The sequence below is a fragment of the Geotrypetes seraphini genome, chromosome 1, assembly GCF_902459505.1.
Source record: "Geotrypetes seraphini chromosome 1, aGeoSer1.1, whole genome shotgun sequence".
Taxonomy (NCBI): domain Eukaryota; kingdom Metazoa; phylum Chordata; class Amphibia; order Gymnophiona; family Dermophiidae; genus Geotrypetes; species Geotrypetes seraphini.
The window spans coordinates 493,737,636-493,761,675 of record NC_047084.1 but is presented as its reverse complement, the minus strand read 5'-3'; the positions used below and the strand labels follow the sequence as shown (position 1 = coordinate 493,761,675).

Below are 24,040 nucleotides of genomic sequence, written 5' to 3'. Positions count from 1 at the left end.
TCGGTTATTTTTACATCTACAACATATCAAAAGTTTAGGAAATTGTTAAAGACTTATTTATTTAGGAAATTTTTGGAAAGACTGAATTTGTATTTCATTCTGTGTTTGTAGCAGTTTTCCATTTTGTTAAGCCACATAGATCTGAAGGGTAATGCGGTATACAAATGTTATGTTATGAGTGAAGGAGAAAAAGCATATGGAAGATAATTTGGAGAACCACTAAGCCAAAAGACCACCTATGGGCAGCCCAGACTTCTTTCAACTACTGGCATTTCTAGCAACAAATTAACATTCCTGTGCTGCCAGTTGCAAGAAGTTAGCATAGCTTGCCAACTGCAGCATCCTAATTATAATATACCATTCTAGAACTCCTAAAGGAATTTTGTCTAAAAACAAATTGCACTGTTAAAAAATTCAGTACCTTTTTGCAATTTAAATTAGTCTTCAGAGTTAAATCCAGTTAAATTTGTAGTTCATGGCAGCATTCAAAAATATCTTGTTGGTGATTTTATTATCACTATTTTGCTTTTCCCAAGGTTATTTTTTTCTTCCCTCCTTTATCCAAACAAATAAATTAGGGCTGCACATCAATTAATCAAGATTAAAATGTTTAATCTCATAAAGCACCCACTCACTTTTCCTTCTATACTTGTACAATGGAAAATAGACAGCAAAAGTAAATTCTCAGAACATGTTTTAATTACTAAAATGTAAATAAATCATTTGTCTTACCTATGTTGCTTGGTGATTTTATTTTTCTAATCATTTTGTTCCATCTTTAAAATCAGCAGGCAACAAAAGTAAGAAAAATGATTTATTTTCATTTTAGTAATTAAAACATGTTGGTTCTGAGAATTTACTTTTACTGTCTATATTTGCCACTTCACGAGTATAGAAGGATATGTGAGGGGGGAATGCTTTAGGAGATTAACATTTTTAATCGCAATTAACTGACGTGCAGCCCTAAAATAAATTTATTTCCCTTAGTTGTATTTAAGTTCCCAAGGTAACTCCTTAAGAGACTGAGAGGGAAAGTTATCGAAGGTGTAAAAGGCAGGCATTTACCTTACTGTGATTTACCACAGAAGTTACCAACCTGCTGAATCCCAAATACTAAAAGTTGCTAACTCCAGCAGTAAAGAAAGCAACACTGCTTGTGAACCAAATCACAAGAAGTATTAGTCTATTGGACTGGGAGTATCAGACTGCTGAGACATCAATTAAGGGTTCATCACCTGTCAAATTTAGTAGTCCTCATGCGCCCTCCTTCAAGAGAAAACCCCAGTTGAGCACCCATAAAAATATAGTGTCTAATGTTGGTGCCCTGTCACAGAATTGCCCTCTCTGTGTCTAATCCAGGTCACAAGTACTTGATAAAACCCCGAGTAGACCAGTTTCTTGTTACTCTACCTCAGAGACACGTGACAGTTGTCCCAAGTCTCCATGTCTAATAGCTCATGGACTTTTCCTCCACAAACTTGTTCAAACCTTTAGTAAAATCCAGGTATGCCAACTGCTTTGACCATATCTTCTAGTAACAAAATCTGCAGCTTCATTAAATGTTGCATGAAGAAATACTTTTTCCAGTTTTCTTTTAAATGCTACCTATTATATTTAATGGAGTGCCCCCTGGTTTTAATGGTATTTGAAAAGACAAACTACTATTCCCCCTTTACCCATTCTATCCCACTTCCCACCAATACTCTTGTGAAATGAACAGCCTAATGATTAGTGCAGTGGGCTGAGAACCAGGGGAACCGTGTTCAATTCACACTATAGCTCCTTGTCAACCTGAGCAAATCATTTACTCTTCCATTGCCCCAGGTACAAAACAGATTGTGAACCCAACAGGGATAAAGCAAGTGCTTCAATGCAGTATGTAACCGCTTTGATTGTACAATAGAAAGGTAGAATATAAATAACTCTAATAAGTAAAAAAAATTATAGACCTCTAATATTTTCTTTTATTTGTGCATCTCCAAGCTGAAAAGCCATATATTGTCAACCTTTTTTCATAGCTTACCAGTACTTTCCACTTTAACATTTTGGTTGCCCTTCTCTCTCTCCCCTAGTTCCACTATGTACAGTACTGATACAGCAGCCTTACACTACGATATAGAGAATTCATACAGAGGGCTTCTGCTTCTAGGTGTTTGAGGCAACTCAGTGCTTTTACAGCATCAGCAATATAGATGGTGGATTCCATTCAATAACCAAAACTGTTCTCTAGCAACAGCCCCTTCACAAAATCAGCCTCCTTTTGCCAATCCCAGTATTTGTCTCATGATGTTCCAAGCCTCCAGTATCAGCCCCCAACCCCCTTCTTCCACCATGTTTATGGGAAATAACAATATAAAAATAAGTTTTAAGTTATAGAAAGTTTGCAGTTAAAAACAAATCTTACATATTTTCTTGTGTTCTTCCTTTTTTTCTTCTTCTTCAGTCTCCTGCACCTGCTCTACTGTTGCTATTGTATCCTCTGATTTTGGAACAATATTATTTAAGAAGTTCATGGTACTCAGCAAGGCTTCAGTGTGCAAATGGGCATCTAGGGAAGAGAAGTTCACCTACCGACAAAGTTGTAGATTAAGCAGAATCAATTTTCAAAAGTCAACCATGAAATCTAAAATAAGCATGCTAATTTATAAAGCAGGTTTTACTGATACCTTTATAAGCTGTTCTATATTGTTATATGTGGTTTTGAATTCTGGTCCATTAACATCAGCCTGGGAAATGTTTAAGGAAAAAAAGGTTAAATTTTTAACATTTTCTAATATCTAGAGCAATATAAGTTATGGGGTTTTGAATTCTGGTCCATTAACATCAGCCTGGGAAATGTTTAAGGAAAAAAAGGTTAAATTTTTAACATTTTCTAATATCTAGAGCAATATAAGTTATGGGGTAAATTCTATATATGGCCCCATTAAAAAAAAAAAAAAAATTGGCATTGAAAAAAATGCCGAGTTCTGTATTCACACCTTTAAATAACAGCATTTACACCTGGGATCTGCATCTAACTTTAGACACATCCATTTGCATCATCTAAAATGTGGTGCAAATCCTTGTGTCTAACTTAGAAACAGATGCTCCTTATTTTCTAATTACACACAAATTTGAGGAATGCCCTGATCCACCCATGACCCAATTTCTACACCCCCTTTTTGGCACCATGTATAAATTTTACATAAATTCAAATTAAATTTACTTAGCGCTAATAATTGTTTGTTATGCCGACAGCACTAACTGGCTCATTATTCAATTAAGTTGCACGCACAAATTGGGCACATGCCCAAATTTACACGCACAACTCAAGCGCCATATATAGAATTACATGGTGTGTGTATGCAGTAAACACAAATGATTTGAGGGAGGAGTAGCAGTTTCTTCTTCTGGGCTTCCACCTCAACTGAATTAGGACAAGGTACTAGGATCATGAGAGCCTTCAGTCACAGCTGTCAATAACTTTTTTCCTCTCCTCTCAACTCGATGCAGTGATAGTCTTTAAGCTACGGGCCATGTAGCAGGGGGTCCTTCCAGAACCTTACAAGTACTGATTGTAAACCTGGCCAATCAGAGGTTCAAAGAAGAGCGACCAAGATGATGAAGGGGATGGAACTCCTTTCGTATGAGGAAATACTAAAGAAGTTAGGGTTCTTCAGCTTGGAAAAGAGATGGTTGAAGGGAGATATGAAAGAAGTCTACAAAATCCTGAGTGATGTAGAATGAGTATAATTGGATCGATTTTTTTACTCTGTCAAAAATTACAAGAACATAAGAACATAAGAAGTTGCCTCCACTGGGTCAGACCGAGGTCAGGCTAGGAGACGCTTGAAGTTACAGGGAAATACTTTTAAAACCAATAGGAAGAAATATTTTTTTCACTCAGAGAATAGTTAAGGTAAGAGTGATTAAAATTGCAGGTTTTAAGAAAGGTTTGAACAATTTCCTGCAGGAAAAGTCCATAGTCTGCTATTGAGACAGACATGGGGGAAGTCACTGCTTGCCTTGGATTGGTAGCATGGAATATTACTACTATTTGGGTTTTTGCCAGGTACTTGTGACCTGGATTGGCTACCGTGAAGACGGGCTACTGGGCTAGATGGACCATTAGTCTGACCCAGTAAAGCTATTCTTATGTTATGTCTGCAGCTTCTTCCTCAGCATCCCCAGCTCTAACCAACCCAGGAACTAGAAGATCTGAATTAGAGACTGAACCCAGAACCTAAATACCTGCACTGAACAGCCAGACGGATCCAACTCATGAATTTTTATTGACACATATCAATTTAAGAACAAAAAAAAAGACATTCTGAATCAAGCCAATGACAAATCAAGGCTACCATCCTGTCTCAGACGGTACCCCAGATCTCAAAAAAATAGATCCAGTTTCTCCTAGATCGTTCCAAATCTACCTGGTCAAAACTTTTGTAATGGACTTACTCCAGGAACTTGTACAAACCACTTCTGAACCCTGCTATGTTATTTTCATCATATCTGGCAACAGATTCCACAGCTTATTTGTGCAGAGTTAAGACAAGATAAGGAATTTTTTTTTTTCACTGTGATGGCTGTTAGTTTTCTGCCCTCTTTTAAATATACAAGTTTGAAAGGTTTAACATCCATTCCCTACTTAATTTTACACCCCACTTATGGTTTTATGAACATCTCACATTCCCTTCTCAGCCATCTCTCTGCCAAGCTGAACAGCCCTAATCAATTTAGCCTTTCTTCATTAAGGAAGTGTTCCAGTCCTTTTTATCATTTTTGTTGCACTTCTCTAATCCTGTTCTAGCTCTTTCCCACATTAAAATTTCAACTAGTTGTCTAGATTGAGAGTGCAAAAAAGGTGCCTATCTGCAGTTTATTTTATAAAGAAACATAGGTACCTATGGGGTATGTTTACTTTAATCCATTGTATCATGCACTGCATGTAACAGTGCCAGCAAGTTGAAACCCGCTGGTATGACAGTGCATAGCTGGTCTCCCCTCCTCCGATCAGGAACACCCTTCCAGTCTCCATAAAAAGGATGCCCTGCCACCTTCCAGATGAGAAACCCTCTATCCTCCCCTCCCCGGCAGTCTCTCCAATTCCTCCCCCCCCAAAAAAAAAAAATGAGGAACACTCCACCTAATTCCTATTCAACTCTCCCTTCAGCCCCGGGACTTACCCGGGGCTGTTCATGGTGGGATAGTATGTCTGGGCAGAAATGAGACCCTGCACTCACACCTGGTCTGGATCCAGCTCCAAAAATGGCAGCTATTGAACCTTAGCAGTAGTCTCACAGTACTATATGGTTAGCACAGTAGCCTAAAAACCAAGGGAATGGATTCAATTTTCTCTGCAGTTTCTTGCAACTCTGAGCAAGTCACTTAACACTCCATTGCTAAAGATACAAAATTATACCTGTACTTTATATAATATCTAAACTGCTTTGATTTAAAACCACAGAAAGGTAGTGTATCAAATCCCTCTCCCCATGTAAAGGACCCACAGTATATTTCAAATGGAAAGTACATACATTTACAAATCACTGTATGATCAACCTATCTGTAAAGTATGACAATTGAAGATTCCTTCCATCGTAAAATACCTATGAACTATTTAAATCTATTTTTTTCTAACCTTTGTATACTCCAGTGTGAGAAGATCATCAATAGCATTATCCAATGTTGTAAGGATATGAACCGGTTTCTTTTCATCATCTTAGAAGAGAAAATAGGATTATAACTGAAAATAGCAAGAAAAATATTTAACTTCGAACTAAGTTATGATTTGATTCAGCTGATTCTATCAGGCTTGAATCAATATGGTTTGATTTAAGGTTTTGAATAGTGGGAAGGGTATGAAAAATAATCTACTAGGGAAGTAAAGATACTTATCTGTAGTAGGTGTTTTCCGAGGACAGCAGGCATATACTCTCACATGTGGATATCATCCATGAAATTCAGTACACAGACAAGTGCACTGTCACTTTAAATCTTTAGCCCAAACTACACAAGCCCAATGAGAAAAACAATAATACTATAAACCACACTCTCAAAAAATTCACAGCACAGCAATCATATGCACCATGCAAAACAAACGGAGCCACTTAGAAAATGTCTATGTATTCACATGAGATACATTCACATACCTCCGGTTAAGCACATTTAAGGTTTTCACTGTAAAAATTACCATGAGGTAGGAAAAAGCCTCAGATCCCTTCCTCCACCAAACAAACAACAAAAGTTGTGAAAAAATGGATGCTATCACGGGGTAAAGTTAAATCACTGGCATAATAAAACTCCTCGTTTAATATTTTACTAAAGAAAAATTCTTGTGCAATGTAAACCAAGAAGGTATCTGGATCCACCATGAAATAAATATCTATAGCGACTGGTGCTCTTATAGTCACAATGAAAAAAATACTCATCTGAAATAGGAAACTGAAAGCACACCACACATCAACGATGGACAGCGTTTCACCAATCACAAGCTGCCTCAGGATGTAAAGGTGGTTAATCTTTCACTAAAGCTCAGAGTTTAAACATGGCAGCTCCTCGAGGAGACAGATTAATACCATACTGGAGGCATCAATTCCATTGACGTATGAGGTAGTTATATGCAGAACATTATTGCATATTAAACCCCCCCAGACCGCTATAAATGCCGGCTTTTCCTTATTATCACCGGGATGGCCATGCAAATGATTACTCGCAACTGGAAGAATTGTTTTCCTTTTTTGTGGGCGAGCTTATGTTTAACTTATAAATATGAGAAAATGAATGCTGACATGCTGGGGCATAATAAGATATTCAAATTAGTTTGTGGTCCATTAACGTCTTTTGTAGATTTGCTATAGTTGTCCTTTATCTTTATTTTCTGTTGTTTTTCACCCACACATCCGGGGGGGGAGGGGGAGGGTTATATCTTTTGTTTTGGTATTATTCCTGATGGTAATGATGGATGGGGGAGGGAATTTTTATCTTTTGTATAGATACTGATTGATTATAAGTGCTTGGTTGATTATCTTTATTTGTATATAAATTGTATTGCACTTTTTATTGACATAAAAAAGAAAAAAAAAGAGTTTGCCTGTTCGGAGAAAGAAACCATGTTGCATGTGCCAACAAGCCGGAGTTCGGATGAAGGAAAGACCCTTCATTCTGAGTTAGTAGGGTTGGAAATTGTTGGAATTTCCACCGTTTCTTGGTTGAGAGTTCTAGGAGGAGTGGAAACCAAATTTGGCACAGCCAGAGAGATGCAACTAGAATCAAGGTACCTTGATCCTGGTGAAGTTTGAGTAGGGTTTCCCTATGAGAGGGATTGGAGGGAATGTGTACAGAAAATTGTTTCCGCAATGAATCAGAAATGCATCCAAAGCAATGCAGTTGGGGGCATAGAGTCTAATGGAATTGTGGAAGTTTGTTGTTCTGAGGAGGAGCAAAGATCTATGTCCGGTGTTCCCCACTGAGAGAAGATTGGATTTAAGACATATGCTGAGATACCATTTGTAAGGCTGAAAAAATCTTCTCAATTTGTCTGCTTCCCTGCTAAATAAACTTCCCTGAGAAGTACTCCACAAGCAGTTCCCCAAGTCAAAATTTTGATTGCTTCCACACAAAAGGGATGAGATCCCATTCCCCTTTGTTTGTTCAGCTAGAACATGGCAACTTGGGTGTCTGTACAGACAAGAACTACCTGTTGAAGTAGATGTCTATCGCCTGTAGCTCAAGAAAATTGATATGCAGTTTTTGATCATGGTAAGACCATACTCCTCGAGTATGTAGACAGTCTAGATGATCTCCCCAGTCTAGCACTGAAGTATCTGTGGTTGTTTCTGATGCTGAGGGGCTGGAAAGGTAGACCTCAAGTACGATTGAGAGGTTCTATACGCCACTGGAGTGCCAGAGATCCGGGGCAAAGTGTATCAGAGCAGACAGGGATCCTGTGGCCTGGGACAATTGATATTAGAGAGTCCACTGTGGGATTCTGAAATAAAGATGTGTGAATGTGGTCATGTGAACCACCAATGTCATATGACCGAGTGCACTTGAGGATGAAGACTGACAGGTGAATGAGATTGTCAACTCTCCTCTTCAATAGAAAAACTCAACCCTGAATGGTGTCCAGGAGAGTTCCTATAAACTCCAAAGGTTTGTAATGGATGTAGATGTGACTTTTGGTAGTTGACGGTAAATTCGAGAAGCTCGAGAAGACAAATTATTGAATTTATGGCAATGTGAGCTGTTTTTGATAAGGCCTTGATCAACCAGTTGTTTAAGTAGGAAAATATGTAAATTCCCCATGTACAAAGGGTGTCACACTAGGCGCTTCATGAAGACATGAGCAAAAGAGGCAAGTTTGAATGGCAAGACCTTGTATTGGAAAGGCCGATATCTTATGCAGAAGCAGAAGTACTTCATGTATGCAGGTAGGATAGAAATGTGAGTTTATGTCTTTTTTAGATCTAGAAAGCAAAGCCAATCTCCATTTCCTAGTAAGGGTAGGAAGGCTCCCAAAAAGACCATGCAAAACTTCTTCAGCACATGTGTGTTCAGGCCTTCAAATTATAGAACAGGTTGAAGGCTTCTGTCTTTTTTGGTATCAGGAAATACTTTGAGTACAGCCACCAGTCTTTCCCCTGCAGAGGAATGCTGTGAATTGCTGGAGAAGGTCCAAGAGTTCTTGGTGAAGGAGGGTTTTCTAGAGGGAGTTGGAGAGACTCTTTTGGTGGGTAGTTTGGAAGTTTTTTGATCCCACTTAGGGCATAGCCCTAAGTGGTGACTCTAAGCACCCAACAATCTGTTGTGATAAGAGTTCAACACTAGTGAAAAAAAAAACAATTTGCCTCCTATGGGGAGACTGGTGCCTGATGCTAATGTTCAAATTCTCGTACAACATGGTGCAGGGTTATATGTTGGCCAATCTTCCTCCATAAGTGCCATGACTAATTAGTCCATCTACCTTGTCAACCAAGGCAGTTATCTCTCCCATTGATCAAGTCACAATAAAGTCAAATTTTCCAAGGCCTTCCAGATTTCTTCAAGCGTGATACCATGGAAGCTTTCTTCTCAGTCCTCTTGATAACTATCCCTGTCTCTCTAACCTCAGGAGTAACGCCCTCCTCGGAACGCTGCAAAGCAGTGTCTTCTACAGCATGTGCCATTCTATTCTCTACTGAGATGCCAGAAGCGAAAGAGATGTATCATATCCCAGTGAGATGAGTTCTCTCTCAGCTGACTCATTCCTCCAGTATATGGGAAGGTTCTGATGATGAACTGATCCATTATTTGCTGAATCTGGGTTGCAGAGGGAGCAGCTCGCACAACTACCTTTCTTTTAGTATGTGGTATAGCTAGGTAGAAGAGAAAAATTCAAACCAGCTTCCACAACAGTCAGAATCAGCACTGGTTGCATGCTGCCATGTTGCTCTGCCCCTCTACCAGCTTCCCTGTTTTGTTTTAATTCAATCAGCCTCCTCTTCAATCTTAGAAACATAGAAACATGATGGCAGATAAAGGAGAAATGGTCCATCCAGTCTATGTATCTGCAGTAACCATTATCTCTTCCTCTCTCTAAGATATCCAACGCTTTCTTGAATTCAGACATACTTTCTTGAATTCAGACCACAGTCTCAGTCTCCACCACCTCTTCCGGGAGACTGTTCTCATTTCAGAGTTTCCTTTCAAATGTAAGAGGGTCGACTCATGAGCATTTACACCACATAGGTATTTAAACGTCTCTATCATCTCCCCTTCCCTCCAAAGCATACATATTGAGATCTTTAAATCTATCCCAATACGCCTTTTGATGAAGACCATGCACCATTTTAGTAGCCCTCCTCTAGATCGACTCCATCCTTTTTATATCTTTTTGAAGGTGCAATCTACAGAATTGTGCACAAATTCTAAATGAGGTCTCACCAGATTTTTCTACAGGGGCAATGCCACCTCCTTTTCCTACTGGCCAAACCTCTTCCCAGGCACCCTAGCATCCTTCTAGCTTTCGCCGTCATCTTTTCAACTTGTTTGGCCACCTTAAGATCATCACATAGAATCACACACAAGTCCTGCTCTTCTGTCGTGTACATAAATTCTTCATCCCCTAAACTGTACTGCTTTCTTGGATTTTCGCAGCTGACATGCATGACCTTGCATTTCTTAGCATTAAATTTTAACTGCCAAATTTCAGACCATTCTTCAAGCTTTGCTAGGTCTCTCTTCATGTTATTCACACCATCTGGGGTGTCTACTCTATTGCAGATTTTGATATCATCCACAAAGAGGCAAATCTTACCTGACAGCCCTTCAGTGAAGCTTGAAGAATGGTCTGAAATTTGACAGCTAAAATTGATGTCAAGCAGGAAGGCACCTGCATATGCACAGTGCAGGAACTGCCTAAAGATTTAAAGTGACAGTACATTTGGCAGTGTCCATACCAGGTTCTGTGAATGATATCACCCACATATGAGATTATATCTGCTTGTCCTCAGAGAATATCTAGTATCTAAAGATATGGCTAGCTAGATTTTTGGAACCATTCATTGGTCATTTGCAGAGCTGTGAAGTATTTTACAAATTTTCACAATAAAAGCAGATTTTAAAAATAGAACAATATAGTCTGTTGCACAAAGTATGAGAATTTCATAATGAAAGAGCAAGCCCCCAAAACGTACCACCTTCAATTTTAAAATTAGGAGAGTAAATTTGTTCCAGATATGTCCCTGGCATAAATTTGCCAATCAAATTTTATCTGAAGCTAAAAAAAAAAAATCTGTTAAATATCCCTGGTAAGGCATTTCTGTTCCCTCATCATTCTACATCCTCAGTATTGCCAAATATCACTCACAAAGCAATTATCTGTTCAATGAAGAGTATAGTTGCATAAAACACTTGTAGATCTAAGGAAAACTGCTCAACTTTATTAGTTTAAGGGAAATATCTGTGAAGTTGCATTACAGCTCAAACTCCTAACTTCTATAAGTTCCCTCTCCCTCACCCCCTTCTCCAGCAATGTATTTCCTGGCTAAGAAGCAACATGGAAATGCTTTCCAGAGCACAAAGGTGAATCCTACACCACCTTATATAGGGTAAATATTTCACCCATTATTGAATACTTCAACAGGCATTATTATAGTTGATGTGTTGTGATGGACAGAAGCAGTGCTTAGTTGAGAACTCCAGAATTTAGAACATAAGGCCAATGCTGGGAGGATTTCTATGGTCTGTGTCTCACAAATACAAAAGTATTTCAAGTTCCAAGTATGAGTGGTTAATTCTGGCTTGCGGGACAGACTGGGTTGATCATGCAGGTCTATCTGCCATCATTTACAATGCTATTATTTCCCTTGGGCAGCTGAAGTCAAAGGCCAAAGCACGGTAAGGCGTGTAGAAAATACCATTACTTTCTGAACACCTGAAAATTGGAGCTTAAAATCAATTTCTTTTGTGATCCTTACTTAGTGCAGTGTACAGATGCCCAACATTTGTTACTGAAAAGCATTGAAATGGATGGGGCTGACTTGACTTTTGACCAGATTTTATGGGAACACTTCTTCAGTTAGAGTACTAAAATGATAATTTATTAAATACATCATTATACAACCCATCTAAATTTTAAGTACCACTTGCGCACTTAAATATATATGATGTCATTTGTGCACATAAAAGTGCATTTACAAGTATAAATGGTGGGCTCATGCTAACCGCTATTCTGTAATTACATGATAAAATGATCAAATGGATAACACAATCGCAGGTGAGACAGTGTTGACATTTACACCATTAACTTACAGAATGTTGTAAATCATGCACGTCATTATGCCAAATTAGGCACTAACATTTATGCCACCAACAGACCTGAAATGTAAATGTGTTGATACCAACGTAAGGTAGTATTCTGTAACACTAGTTATACATTTAAGTGTGGTTACAGAACAAGTTCACAACTCGCCAAAAGTAGGTTCCTACATTATGGCACCCAATTATAGAATTGCATCCAACGAGTTTCAATTTAAAAAAAAAATTAAATGTGTATAACCTTACCCATGTACTCGGGACATTTTAAACATATTTCTTTCAAGAAGGCATTTGCGGTCATATCAAATGTTCTTATGTTAAGCTCTGTGCCTAATCCCAGAATCTGTAGTTCTAATACTGGCAGTTCAGTATCATCCGAGAGGCGAGACAATTGAAGCAATACCTAGAAAACAAAATTTTTCAGAAGATCTTTTAATCAGAACTTCTCATATACCTATAGGGCTGTCACCTATCCCATAAAACATTTCTTCTTTTACACGAGTATTTTAAGTGCCTCCCCCTGTGGCCTTGATGAAGTACGATATGCATTAGAACACTAAACTAAGCTTTAGAGCAATTTCAAGTGAATGTGCTGAAAAGCTTTTCTTTCTGATACAGTAAACTGATGGAATGCAAATTACCATGGTGTTAAAAAGTGTGTGCTGACAGGAAACGGAGCACAAACCACTGCAGTTTTCTATATTGGGAATAAAATATCTCCCCTTCTTGATAGTAGAGAAGCAAGAAGTGATGAGCACATGGTCAGGAAAGACATTTAAAAAAAGAAGGCCAGTCTCTGATCCCTATTTTCAATCTGTAGAAATTCCCACTGGTCTCCACCACCTCTTCCGGGAGACTGTTCCACACCATCTACCACCCGTTCTGTAAAAAAGGTATTTCTTTAGATTACTTCTGATCTTATCACCTCTTAACTTAATCCTATACCCTCTCGTTTCAGAGTTTCCTTTCAAATGCAAGAGGCTTAACGCATGAGCATTTACACCACATAGGTATTTAAATGTCTATCATCTCCCCTTTCCTCCAAAGCATACATATTGAGATCTTTAAGTCTATCCCCATAGGCCTTTTGATGAAGTCCACGCACCATTTTAGTAGCCCTCCTCTGGATCGACTCCATCCTTTTTATACCTTTTTGAAGGTACAATCTACAGAATTGTGCACAGTATTCTAAATGAGGTCTCACCAGATTTTTATACAGGGGCAATGCCACCTCCTTTTTCCTACTGGCCAAACCTCTCCCCAGGCACCATAGCATCCTTCTAGCTTTCGCAGTCACCTTTTCAACTTGTTTGGCCGCCTTAAGATCATCACATAGAATCACACACAAGTCCTGCTCTTCTGTAATGCACATAAGTTCTTCATCCCCTAAACTGTACTGCTTCCTCGGGTTTTTGCAGCTGAAATGCATGACCTTGCATTTCTTAGCATTAAATTTTAACTGCCAAATTTCAGACCATTCTTCAAGCTTTGCATTTACATCACATGAGACCAGTGAAACTCACCCATCTCTCCATATCTCCCTAGTCTAGGGCACCTCTTTATCAAACATCTAGAACAGCAATGCTTTTGACCAAAGAACTTCAATGCTGCTGATGGGAATTCTCTGAACTACTAGTTCCCTATTCTGGTGTCCAGTGGCATCCGTCTTCCACCATCTTGGCAAATGGTCACACCTGACCCCAAGCAATGTGTCAGGACCTGCCCAATATGAGAGCAACTCCCTTTTTTAAAGATACTCCCTTTCTGGCTAGATTCATCCTTAGATGTGCATCCAGATGCACCATTAAGTGTCAGGCATCACCATTTTGGAAGATGGTGGTCCTTGAGGAAGATGGGTGGGTCAAGGGGTCCCCACTTGAGCCACCAAGGATAGCTGCTGAAAAAAGGTCATCCAAAGTGAAATGCTGCACTTTATCTCAGTTGATCCTTTGCTCTGAGCTGAAGCAAAGGGGTTCAGTGCTACAAAGGGTAAAGAATTTTCAGAATTCCACACATTTGCAGTCTCATTCTTTGCAGCCATTCTTTGCAGCGGCTGCTGCCCTACCTCGCACCCGCCGAGACCGCCTGCCCTGCTCCTGAGTAGGGCCCGCCGACATCGTCTCCTCCTGCCTCTCCCGAATCCAATTAACTTACTGCTGGGCTGGGCGTCTGAGCTTGCTCCGCCCCCCAAACAAACTTGCCGGGACATCTAAAAAGACTGCCTCTAAACGGCGCGTGGAGCCATTCTTTGCAGCGGCTGCTGCCCTACCTCGCACCCGCCGAGACCGCCTGCCCTGCTCCTGAGTAGGGCCCGCCGACATCGTCTCCTCCTGCCTCTCCCGAATCCAATTAACTTACTGCTGGGCTGGGCGTCTGAGCTTGCTCCGCCCCCCAAACAAACTTGCCGGGACATCTAAAAAGACTGCCTCTAAACGGCGCGTGGAGCCATTCTTTGCAGCGGCTGCTGCCCTACCTCGCACCCGCCGAGACCGCCTGCCCTGCTCCTGGGTAGGGCCCGCCGACATCGTCTCCTCCTGCCTCTCCCGAATCCAATTAACTTACTGCTGGGCTGGGCATCTGAGCTTGCTCCGCCCCCCAAACAAACTTGCCGGGACATCTAAAAAGACTGCCTCTAAACGGCGCGTGGAGCCATTCTTTGCAGCGGCTGCTGCCCTAACTCGCACCCGCCGAGACCGCCTGCCCTGCTCCTGAGTAGGGCCCGCCGACATCGTCTCCTCCTGCCTCTCCCGAATCCAATTAACTTACTGCTGGGCTGGGCGTCTGAGCTTGCTCCGCCCCCCAAACAAACTTGCCGGGACATCTAAAAAGACTGCCTCTAAACGGCGCGCGGCCGTTCGGCGCACCGGCGAAGGCGCACGGCAAAGGCGCGTGCCTTGCGCCTTAGCACGCGCCTTCGCGAAGCGACTAAGTGGAGCCCAAATCTACCTCTCCACCCTACACCAACCTCTCCCAGCTCTCCAGATCTGACTCTTCAAAACCGGATCAGCCAGCCTCGTGCCGACGACTGCTTCCAAATTGTCCAACCTGACCGGGATATTCCAGACTGGCCTAGCAGCTAAGTATGTGCATGACTACTTCCTCACCTATCTGCACACTTGAACAATCACTCTTCCCCCCTGCATGACTTCAGTTTCCCAACCGCATACCCCAACTGCATACTCCACCAGCTAGACCCATCAACCTCTGATACTCTCCTACCAACTACTGCAGAATCACCTTTACATCTACCTCAATTCACCCCAGCCCCATCAATCTCTCCCTCCAACCCCTACTCAACCCTTCATCACTCTCTATCAAACTTCTGCAAGGCCCAACATGCCTAATTTCACAGGAAAACTGCTTACTCTCCTCCTCCTCTATCTACTCAGCACAAGAAATTGGATCACCAGAACCTTAGCATTTGAACCCATCCCCACCTACCTTACTTGGAACAGAGCCATCAAACCAATTAGACCACTTCCCCCCTCCAATATCCTCCATGACTACAAGGAATCAGGCCCATTCACGATCACCGTAATCAACTCCACCCGACACTCCTCCAGACCAACACAAAAAAGAAACAGACTCCTAAAAAATCTACCAAGTACTCAGCCCATCACTCCCTCGGAACACCAAACAATTTTGGGTGCCTATCTGAACATTCGCTCAGCTAGAAACAAAGCCCAACTGATCAAAGATTGGCTAGAAGAAACCCACCTCGATATCCTACTCCTCACCGAAACATGGCTAATTTCCGACCATGACCCCATCATCAGAGACCTACTCCCTCCAAACTACAAAATCATTCCATTATCAAGAAACTTTAGAAGAGGTGGCGGCCTAGCAATAATCCTCCGCGACCACTTCCAGTTCCAAATCCTCGATTCTAAACTGACCAACGCTCTGGAAATACTCTCCTGCAAAATCTCCAAAGCCGACTGCAAAGACAATCTAACTATTACACTATTTTACTCCCCCCCCAGCAAATGGAACCAAGCCAAAGAAGATTTCTATGAATACCTCCTCACAAATTCCGTCGCGGGCACCCACAATCTTCTTGCAGGGGACGTCAATCTACACCTTGAACAGGAAGAGAATTCCAACGTGGCCGATCTCCTCTCCTTCCTAACATCCCTAGGTTTCTCTAAACCACCCCCTACAAAAACCCATGACAAAGGCCATCACCTAGATCTGATCTCCTTCCTCCCCAATACCACATCAACCCCCAGCATCAACCTTAAAGAAGAAAACTGGTCCACCACCCCCTGGTCTGATCACCTCCGTTGCAATTTCAAATTACACTGGCTAATAAAACAAACCAAAAAACAACCAAAAACCACCCATAAAGAAAAAACAAAATGGTCTAGAGGCCAACTTAACCCAGAAGAATTCTGGTCCCACTACAACCCAACATCCATCCCAGATCCTGACCCTAACTTCATCTCAGACTGGAACAATTTCAGCAATAAGACCCTAAACGACATTGCTCCACTGAAACTTTACAAGAAAAAACACCGCTCCTCCGCTAAATGGTTCGATGCAGATCTTCTTGCCCTCAAACGTGAAGTACGCAAACTGGAAAGAACCTGGTGCAAAACAGGCACAAACACAGATAGACACTCATGGCGAATTAAAGTCACAGAATACAAAAAAATGATTAAAGAAAAACGACACAAGCACTACTCCCAACTTATCAACACCCCATCCCTAAACACTAATAAACTCTTCAGAATAGTTAACTCCTTAATTGACACCGTCCCACATAAAAGCTCCCCCACTGATCTACCACCCTCCCCAACAAGCCTAGCTGACTACTTCGCCAACAAAATTCTCAACTTGAAAACAACGCTCACAACAACTAGCACTTACCCATATATCCAACCACCCTCTCCAGAAAAGGATGGCTCACCAGCAGACATGACCTGGTCTCACTTCAATAACCCAGACTGGAACCTATTTCTCAAGCTATACTCAAAATATTCCAAATCCAACTGCCTACTAGATAACTGCCCTCCAACCATCATGAAAACTGCCCCCCTCCCCTTCAAAGCGGAACTCTTCAACTGGATAACCTTGTGCATGACAACCGGCCACTTCCCACTGGAACTTGGACACATCCTCGTATCTCCAATAATTAAAAACCCCAAAGAATCTCCCTCCGTAATCTCCAACTACAGACCCATCGCCAATATTCCTCTCTTCCAAAAAATCATGGAAGGACTGGTCAATCACTACCTCACATCATACCTAGAGAAATTTAACATCCTCCACGAATCCCAGTCTGGATTCCGCACCAATTACAGTACGGAAACCGTTCTAGCCTCACTAACCAATCACCTCCTCCAACTATTCTCACTGGGAAACAGCGCACTGCTACTACAGTTCGACCTCAGCAGTGCCTTCGACCTAGTAGACCATGACATTCTGATTAACTGCCTCGACTCCATAGGCATCGCTGGACAAGTACTAACCTGGCTCACAGGCTTCCTAAAAAACCGAACCTACCAAGTCCATAATGACGGAACCTTCTCCCACACATGGAGCAACCCCTGCGGAGTCCCCCAGGGCTCCCCCCTATCCCCGTCACTATTCAATATCTACATGGCATCACTGGGACACATGTTATCGAACCGTAACCTGAAATCCTATATCTACGCGGATGACATTACAATCATCATACCCATCACCTCACTGTCACATGAGACAGAACAATTCATCTCAACTGTCCTCACCATGGTAGAAAACTGGACCACTCGCTTCAAACTGAAACTAAACCCAGAAAAAACCAAGTTCTTCCTTGCAAGTCCCAACCACAAACTAACATCCACCACCCTGCATCTTAATGGCTTAACATATCCAATCAACTCTACTATAAAAATCCTCGGAGTCATCTTGGACCGATGCCTCACTTTAGAAGAACACACTAACACCCAGGTCAAAAAATGTTTTTCCACCCTGTGGAAACTCCGCTCCATCAAACATTACTTTGATTTTCCCACCTTCAGATTGCTGGTCCAATCCCTAATTCTAAACTCCCTGGATTACTGCAATATCATATATCTGGGCTCCTACAAGAAAACCATTAAACGACTACGACTTATTCAGAATACCGCAGTCCGCCTCATCTACGGGCTCAAAAAATCAGACCACATCAGCCCTTTCTACAGGAAACTTCACTGGCTACCGTTCGAAGCAAGGATCATCTTCAAATTCGCCTGCCTCTGCTTCAAAACCCTAACTGGCTCAGCCCCGATATATCTTTCACGCCACTTCACCTTCCCAGGCTCTAACCGTACACGCAATGCACACCTGTTTGCCTACCCCTCCCCAAAAGGATGCATCCACAAAAGATTCTTCGACAAAACCCTCTCTTTCCAAGCTGGCAAATGGAATGACTGCCTGTCCACTCTCATCTCTATTGCCCCAACTTATCAATCCTTCAGGAAATCTCTAAAAACATACCTCTTTGATAAATTCCTCTAACCCCCATCCCCCCGACCAAACTAATAATCCCTTGCCTCCCTCCCTACCCTTCCCCTCTCCCCATGCAACAATTATTGGATCTTTTTGTAATTGTCACTGGTTTATACCATATAATTGTTAACCAATTCTCTGCACCTACATTGTTTAAATCGCTCTGAACTGTTTTTCGATATGCTGTAACCTCGATGTAACTTCGCTATAACTAAGCTGTAACTTCGCTGTAAATGTACAGTCTCTTATCCTGTAAACCGCTCTGAACTGTTTTGTGGTATTGCGGTATAAAAAAATAAAGTTATTATTATTATTATTATTATCTAAACACATTGAGGATTTTTACCGAATACGCTTTGCCAAAATTTAACCTTTTTTTTTTCTTCTTCCATATATTGGGGAAAATTAAAAATTCTCATGCATTTTGCACGCACACTGCATTCTCTTTTTACTTTTGATTTTTCTGTGCTATAACTCTTACTGCATCAATACAGTTAACATATGAAAACCAAAAATAAACTGCCACAGTATAAGGACAGCATTGCTTACTGCATCAAATCGTGGCTTGGCTCACAACTTGCTGCTGAAGGACATCTGTTGTAGTTGGTAATTCGATCATTAGGGATGTAGATAGCTGGGTAGTTGGTGGGCATGAGGATCGCCTGGTCACCTGCCTGCCTGGTGCAAAGGTGGTGGACCTCATGCGTCACTTAAATAGGATTTTAGATAGTGCAGGGGAGGATTTGGCTGTCTTGGTATATGTGGGTCCAATGACATAGGAATATGTGGGAGGGAGGTTCTGAAAGCCAATATTTATGCTCTTTAGGTAGAATGCTGAAATCCAGATCTTCCAGGGTAGCATTTTCAGAAATGCTTCTAGTTAGACGTGCAGGACCCAAGAGGCAGGAAGAGCTCCAAAGTCTCAATGCATGGTTGAGACGATGGTGCAAGGATGAGGGATTTAGATTTGTTAGGAACTCTGCAACCTTCTGGGAAAGGGAGAGCTTATTCTGAAAGGATGGACACCACCTTAACTGGGATGGAACCAGGCTGCTGGCGCTAACGTTTAAAAAGGAGATAGAGCAGCTTTTAAAATGAGATGGGGGAAAGCCCCAGTTTTTCCCTCCCAGACCACCGCTGAACCCTGTTCTTAGCAAGGCAGACCCCCTGCTTGATCTGCAACCTTGAACTTAGCTATCCAACCTTCTAAGACAGGCCCTATTGTCTTGTACACATACTGACATCCATAGACCTTCCCTCTTAGGAGCTTGGGTACATTCATAAATACCACTGTCCTGTAGTACAATGGTTATAACAATAGTTAATTCCTCTAAGAAACTAATTATTTAAATAGTATGAATATCTAGACTAAATGATAGATGCAACTGATCTCAAATCTTGGCAGAGCATGCAAATGAATTTTATCAATCTCAATCCAGACAACATATACCAGGGCTGCCCAAGTCCGGTCCTCAAGATCTACTGGCAGGCCAGGTTTTCAGGATATCCACAATGAACATGCATGAGAGAGATTTGCATACCAAGAATGCAATGCAGGCAAATCTCTCTCATGCATATTCATTGCGGATATCCAGAAAACCTGGCCTGCCAGTAGATCTCGAGGACTAGACTTGGGCAGCCCTGACATATGCACACATCACAAAACCCCTCTACAATGTGTTATAGTAGACAGTTGATCAACAAATTGACATGAAAAAGCACCATGACAGAGATTGTACTGGGAGATGGTGCGAGGGGAAGCTGGTTAATATACCACAACTAGATCAAAATATTTAGCCCTTTACCTTCATAAAACAGAGATTCACATTTCTATAGCAAAACACACACTTCCAATGATCTGAATATGAACTGTGCTTACGTCAGGAATCTCAAATCTCATTTGAAATTCAGTCATATTCCTCAGAGATTCCTGCTTCTTCAACTTTTTTCTTCTGACACTGTTAGATCTGCTCAGAGAACGACCAGACATATCAAAGAATGTTTTTTCCTCCACAGGACTGCTTGGAGCATCATAAAATTCTTCTTCAGATTCTAAATGTCAAATCATATTAACAATCACACAATGAAATTCTAATTGGTGAAAGCATGACAATACTGGATTTCTATGAAGGAAATTTGCAGAGATATGAATATTCAGACATTCATTATTAACAGAAATAAATTATCACCATTCCAACTACAGTAGAATAAACAATATGCTAGAAAGACTAGGGGACACTCAAAGTTACAGATTAATACTTTTAAAGCCAATAGGAGGAAATATTTTTTCACTCAGAGAATTGTTAAACTTTGGAATGTGTTGCCAGAGGATGTGGTGAGAGCAGTTAATGTAGCTGGTTTAAAAAAAGGTTTGGACAAGTTCCTGGAGGAAAGGTCCAAAGTCTGTTGCTGAGACAGACAAGAGGAAAACCACTGCTTGCCCTGGATCGGTGGCATGGAATGTTGATACTATTTTGGGGGTTTTGCCAGGTACTTGTGACTTGGATTGGCCTCCATGAAGACGGGATACTGGGCTAGATGAACCATTGGTCTAACCCAGTAAGGTTATTCTTGTGTTCTTAAAATGCAGCAGAAGGATTTTGGCTTTAAAATTTTGCAGGCCGATAAGATGTTATTAATGAAACTTTACTTTAAAAATAGGTTAATGAAATTTTGTGGAGATTTGGTTAAGATTTTTCCGGATGTCTCTAGAACAACTCAATTGAGAAGAAAATAATTTTTGAAGTTAAAAGCTAGAGTTTTGGCTCTAGAGGCATCTTTTTACCTGAAATTTCCTTGTAAATGTTTGGTTAAGTTGCAAGATATTGAGTATGTTTTTTGGGACCCCATACCATTACAGCAATTTTTAGTAGCAAAAGAACAGAAATGATTTTGTTTCATCTGTAGAGAATAAGAGGAGAAATTAGAATCCCTATTAGTAAGGAATGATTCAAGGACGAACTGAAAATTTCTGTCCTTAATCTTTTCCTTTAAACTTGTTTGTTTACATGTTTCCTCATAATGTGGGCTTAAAAAGAATTGTGTATGAATGAATGATTATGAATTGTTTTGAGAGATTTTTCTTTTTTTCCTTGAATTATTGGATATTGTAAATGCATTCAAAAGCATAAATTTTAAAAAAAATTGTAAATGTATTCAAAAGCAAAAATTGTAAATGTATTCAAAAGCATAAATTTAAAAAAAAAAGAATTTTGCAGGCCAGGTTGAACACCTGTCACTGCTGACCTATTATACTTTACTTAACATGTTCTTCAGTGCTCAAAGTAGATATTGGTTCCCAGATCTATCCAGATGACCCCCCACAGCTATCGTAAACAACTCTTAAAGCTATAGATGCTTTTCTGATATTGGCCAGCATTTTGCATCATCCAACTGCTCCACAAGGAAATATCATGGACTTTCAATCAACTCTGTTTAAGCATAGCCACTCAGTGAGAGAGAAAGCTGTAGATATGCTTAAACAAGTGCTGACTGAATGTCCGTGATATTCCCTGGATTAAAGTCTGCAAAGCCCAAGATTAAAAAACAACAACCAAATGACAGTGCCAATGGAAACTTGATTTAAGTTCATTCAAGAATACAGCAGGAAAAGCATGAAACGGTTCTCTTAGGTCACAACTAACAGGTTCTTCAACATCAGCAAAGGGCACATGCACGGCATATATTCAAAAAGGGATCCAAGTAAGAACTAGACAACTATAGCCTATGAGTCTAATCTAATCTAATCTAATCCTTAGGTTTGTATACCGCATCATCTCCACGTTCGTAGAGCTCGATGCGGTTTACAGTAGGAGAAATAGGAAGGAACTACAATAGAGGGTTAGAGGTAGAAGTGTGAAGAAAATTTAGAGGGCTTGGGATGCCAAGATATAAGAGTTTCCTTGATTCCTAAGTTGGAGGGAGACTTACATTTTTTGAGAAAAGCCAGGTTTTCAGATGTTTGCGGAAAACTTGGAGAGAGCTCAAGTTCCGAAGAGGGGAGGTAAGGTTGTTCCAGAGCTCAGTGATTTTGAAGTGAAGGGAGGTCCCTAGCTTTCCTGTGTGGGAAATGCCTTTTAGCGAGGGGAAGGATAGTTTTAATTTGTGGGAGGATCTGGTGGTATTAGGGTTTGAGGAATTCCAAGAAAGAAGGATAAAGGGAGGGAGGATACCATATAAGATTTTGAAAGTTAAACAGGTGCATTTATAGTGGACCCTGCCGATTATCGGAAGCCAGTGGAGCTTGGCCAGGAGCGGGGAGACATGGTCAAATTTACTTTTAGCGAAGATGAGCTTGTCCGCGGCATTCTGAATCCGTTGGAGTCTGTGGAGGTTTTTCTTAGTTAGGCTTAAATAGATAGAGTTGCAATAGTCCAATCTGGAGAGGATGATGGATTGGACAAGGAGGGTAAAATGTTTTTGATGGAAGCAGGATCTAACTTTCCTCAGCATGTGAAGGCTGAAAAAGCATTTTTTTTACCAAGGATTGGAGGTGGTCATTGAAGGACAATGTGGAATCAATGATGATGCCCAAGACATTGCTCGAGAACTCAAGCTGCAGAGAGGAGCCAGAGGGTAGTGGGATGGAGGTGGGTAGGTGATCTAGTTTTGGACCGAGCCAAAGAAGTCTTGTTTTGGACTCATTCAATTTCATTTGCACAGTGTGGACCCAGGATAGTAGGTTCATTATACAAGAGGATATGTTCTTAGACAGGTCGGTGAGGTTCGAATCGGTCTCGAGGAGGACGAGGATGTCGTCTGCATAAGTGTAAATTGTTTCCAGGGGGGATAGGTGGAGGAGTTTTAGGGAGGACATATAGATGTTGAAAAGGATAGGGGATAGTGGAGAGCCTTGCGGGACTCCACAATTCGGTTTCCAGGGGGAGGATGAGGTGCCATTCATGTTAACAATGTAAGAACGAGAGCGGAGGAATTTAGAGAACCAACCTAGGACTCTGGAGTTGATACCTATCTCAGTAACGGCCCCCCAAACTTGGAATTCTCTTCCCATCTATTTACGTGAGGAACTTAATTTAGACAAATTTAAAATTAAACTGAAAACTTTTTTATTTAACGACGCATTTGTCATCTGATTTATAGTTTTCTTTTTAACATTATTCAATTTCACTTACTTCTATTTCTCTTGTCTTCATATATTCAACTATTTTTATCCCATCCTTTTCGTGTTTTCCTTAATTGGTTCCCCACCTTGCTTAATTACATTGTAACTTCTTTCCCGTCCTTCCTTTTGTTCCCAGTTCGTACAGTAATTGTCTAGTCTTGTCAGTTTTTAACTATTTTATTGTGTAACTTTATTAATATGTAAATCGCCTTGAATATTGAAAAGGCGATTAAACAAATAAATATTAAACTTGAAACTTGAAACTTGAAACTTGTAAACAAGAATATCATGGTGAACAACGTCGAAAGCAGCGGAAAGGTCAAATTGTAGGAGGACGGCGAACTTGTTTCGAGAGTGAAGTTGTTGAACCCTTGAAATCAGGGAAGACAGTAGGGATTCGGTGCTGAAGTTAGGACGAAAGCCATATTGATAGGGTAAAAGAATAGAGAATCTCTCCAAGTATGATGAGAGTTGGGAAGAAATGATGGACTCTAGCATCTTGGTTAGGAGAGGGATATTTGCAATTGGGCGATAGCTGGATGGTATGGAAGGGTCAAGGTCAGATTTTTTCAGTAGTGGGGTCAAGGCGATATGACTCATTTCTGGGGAGAAATGGCCCCACTGAAGGGCGGAGTTCATGAGAATGGTGATAGAAGAAATAGC

At 40.9% G+C, this 24,040-nt stretch overlaps 1 protein-coding gene across 3 annotated transcripts in view; it reads right to left on the bottom strand.

Moving 5' to 3' along the window:
• Nucleotides 1-24,040, bottom strand: part of VPS13A (vacuolar protein sorting 13 homolog A) — a 489,236-nt gene that overhangs the window by 306,737 nt on the left and 158,459 nt on the right. For 2 of the 3 annotated variants that reach the window (XM_033927056.1, XM_033927035.1), the window contains exons 25-29: nucleotides 20,135-20,307; nucleotides 12,028-12,184; nucleotides 5,624-5,703; nucleotides 2,667-2,726; nucleotides 2,405-2,567 (exon numbers count right to left, since the gene is read on the bottom strand). In XM_033927056.1, the coding sequence (XP_033782947.1) occupies nucleotides 2,405-2,567; nucleotides 2,667-2,726; nucleotides 5,624-5,703; nucleotides 12,028-12,184; nucleotides 20,135-20,307 (633 nt within the window). The remainder of the gene's footprint in view (nucleotides 1-2,404; nucleotides 2,568-2,666; nucleotides 2,727-5,623; nucleotides 5,704-12,027; nucleotides 12,185-20,134; nucleotides 20,308-24,040) is intronic. The other variant, XM_033927045.1, reaches the window with a different exon arrangement.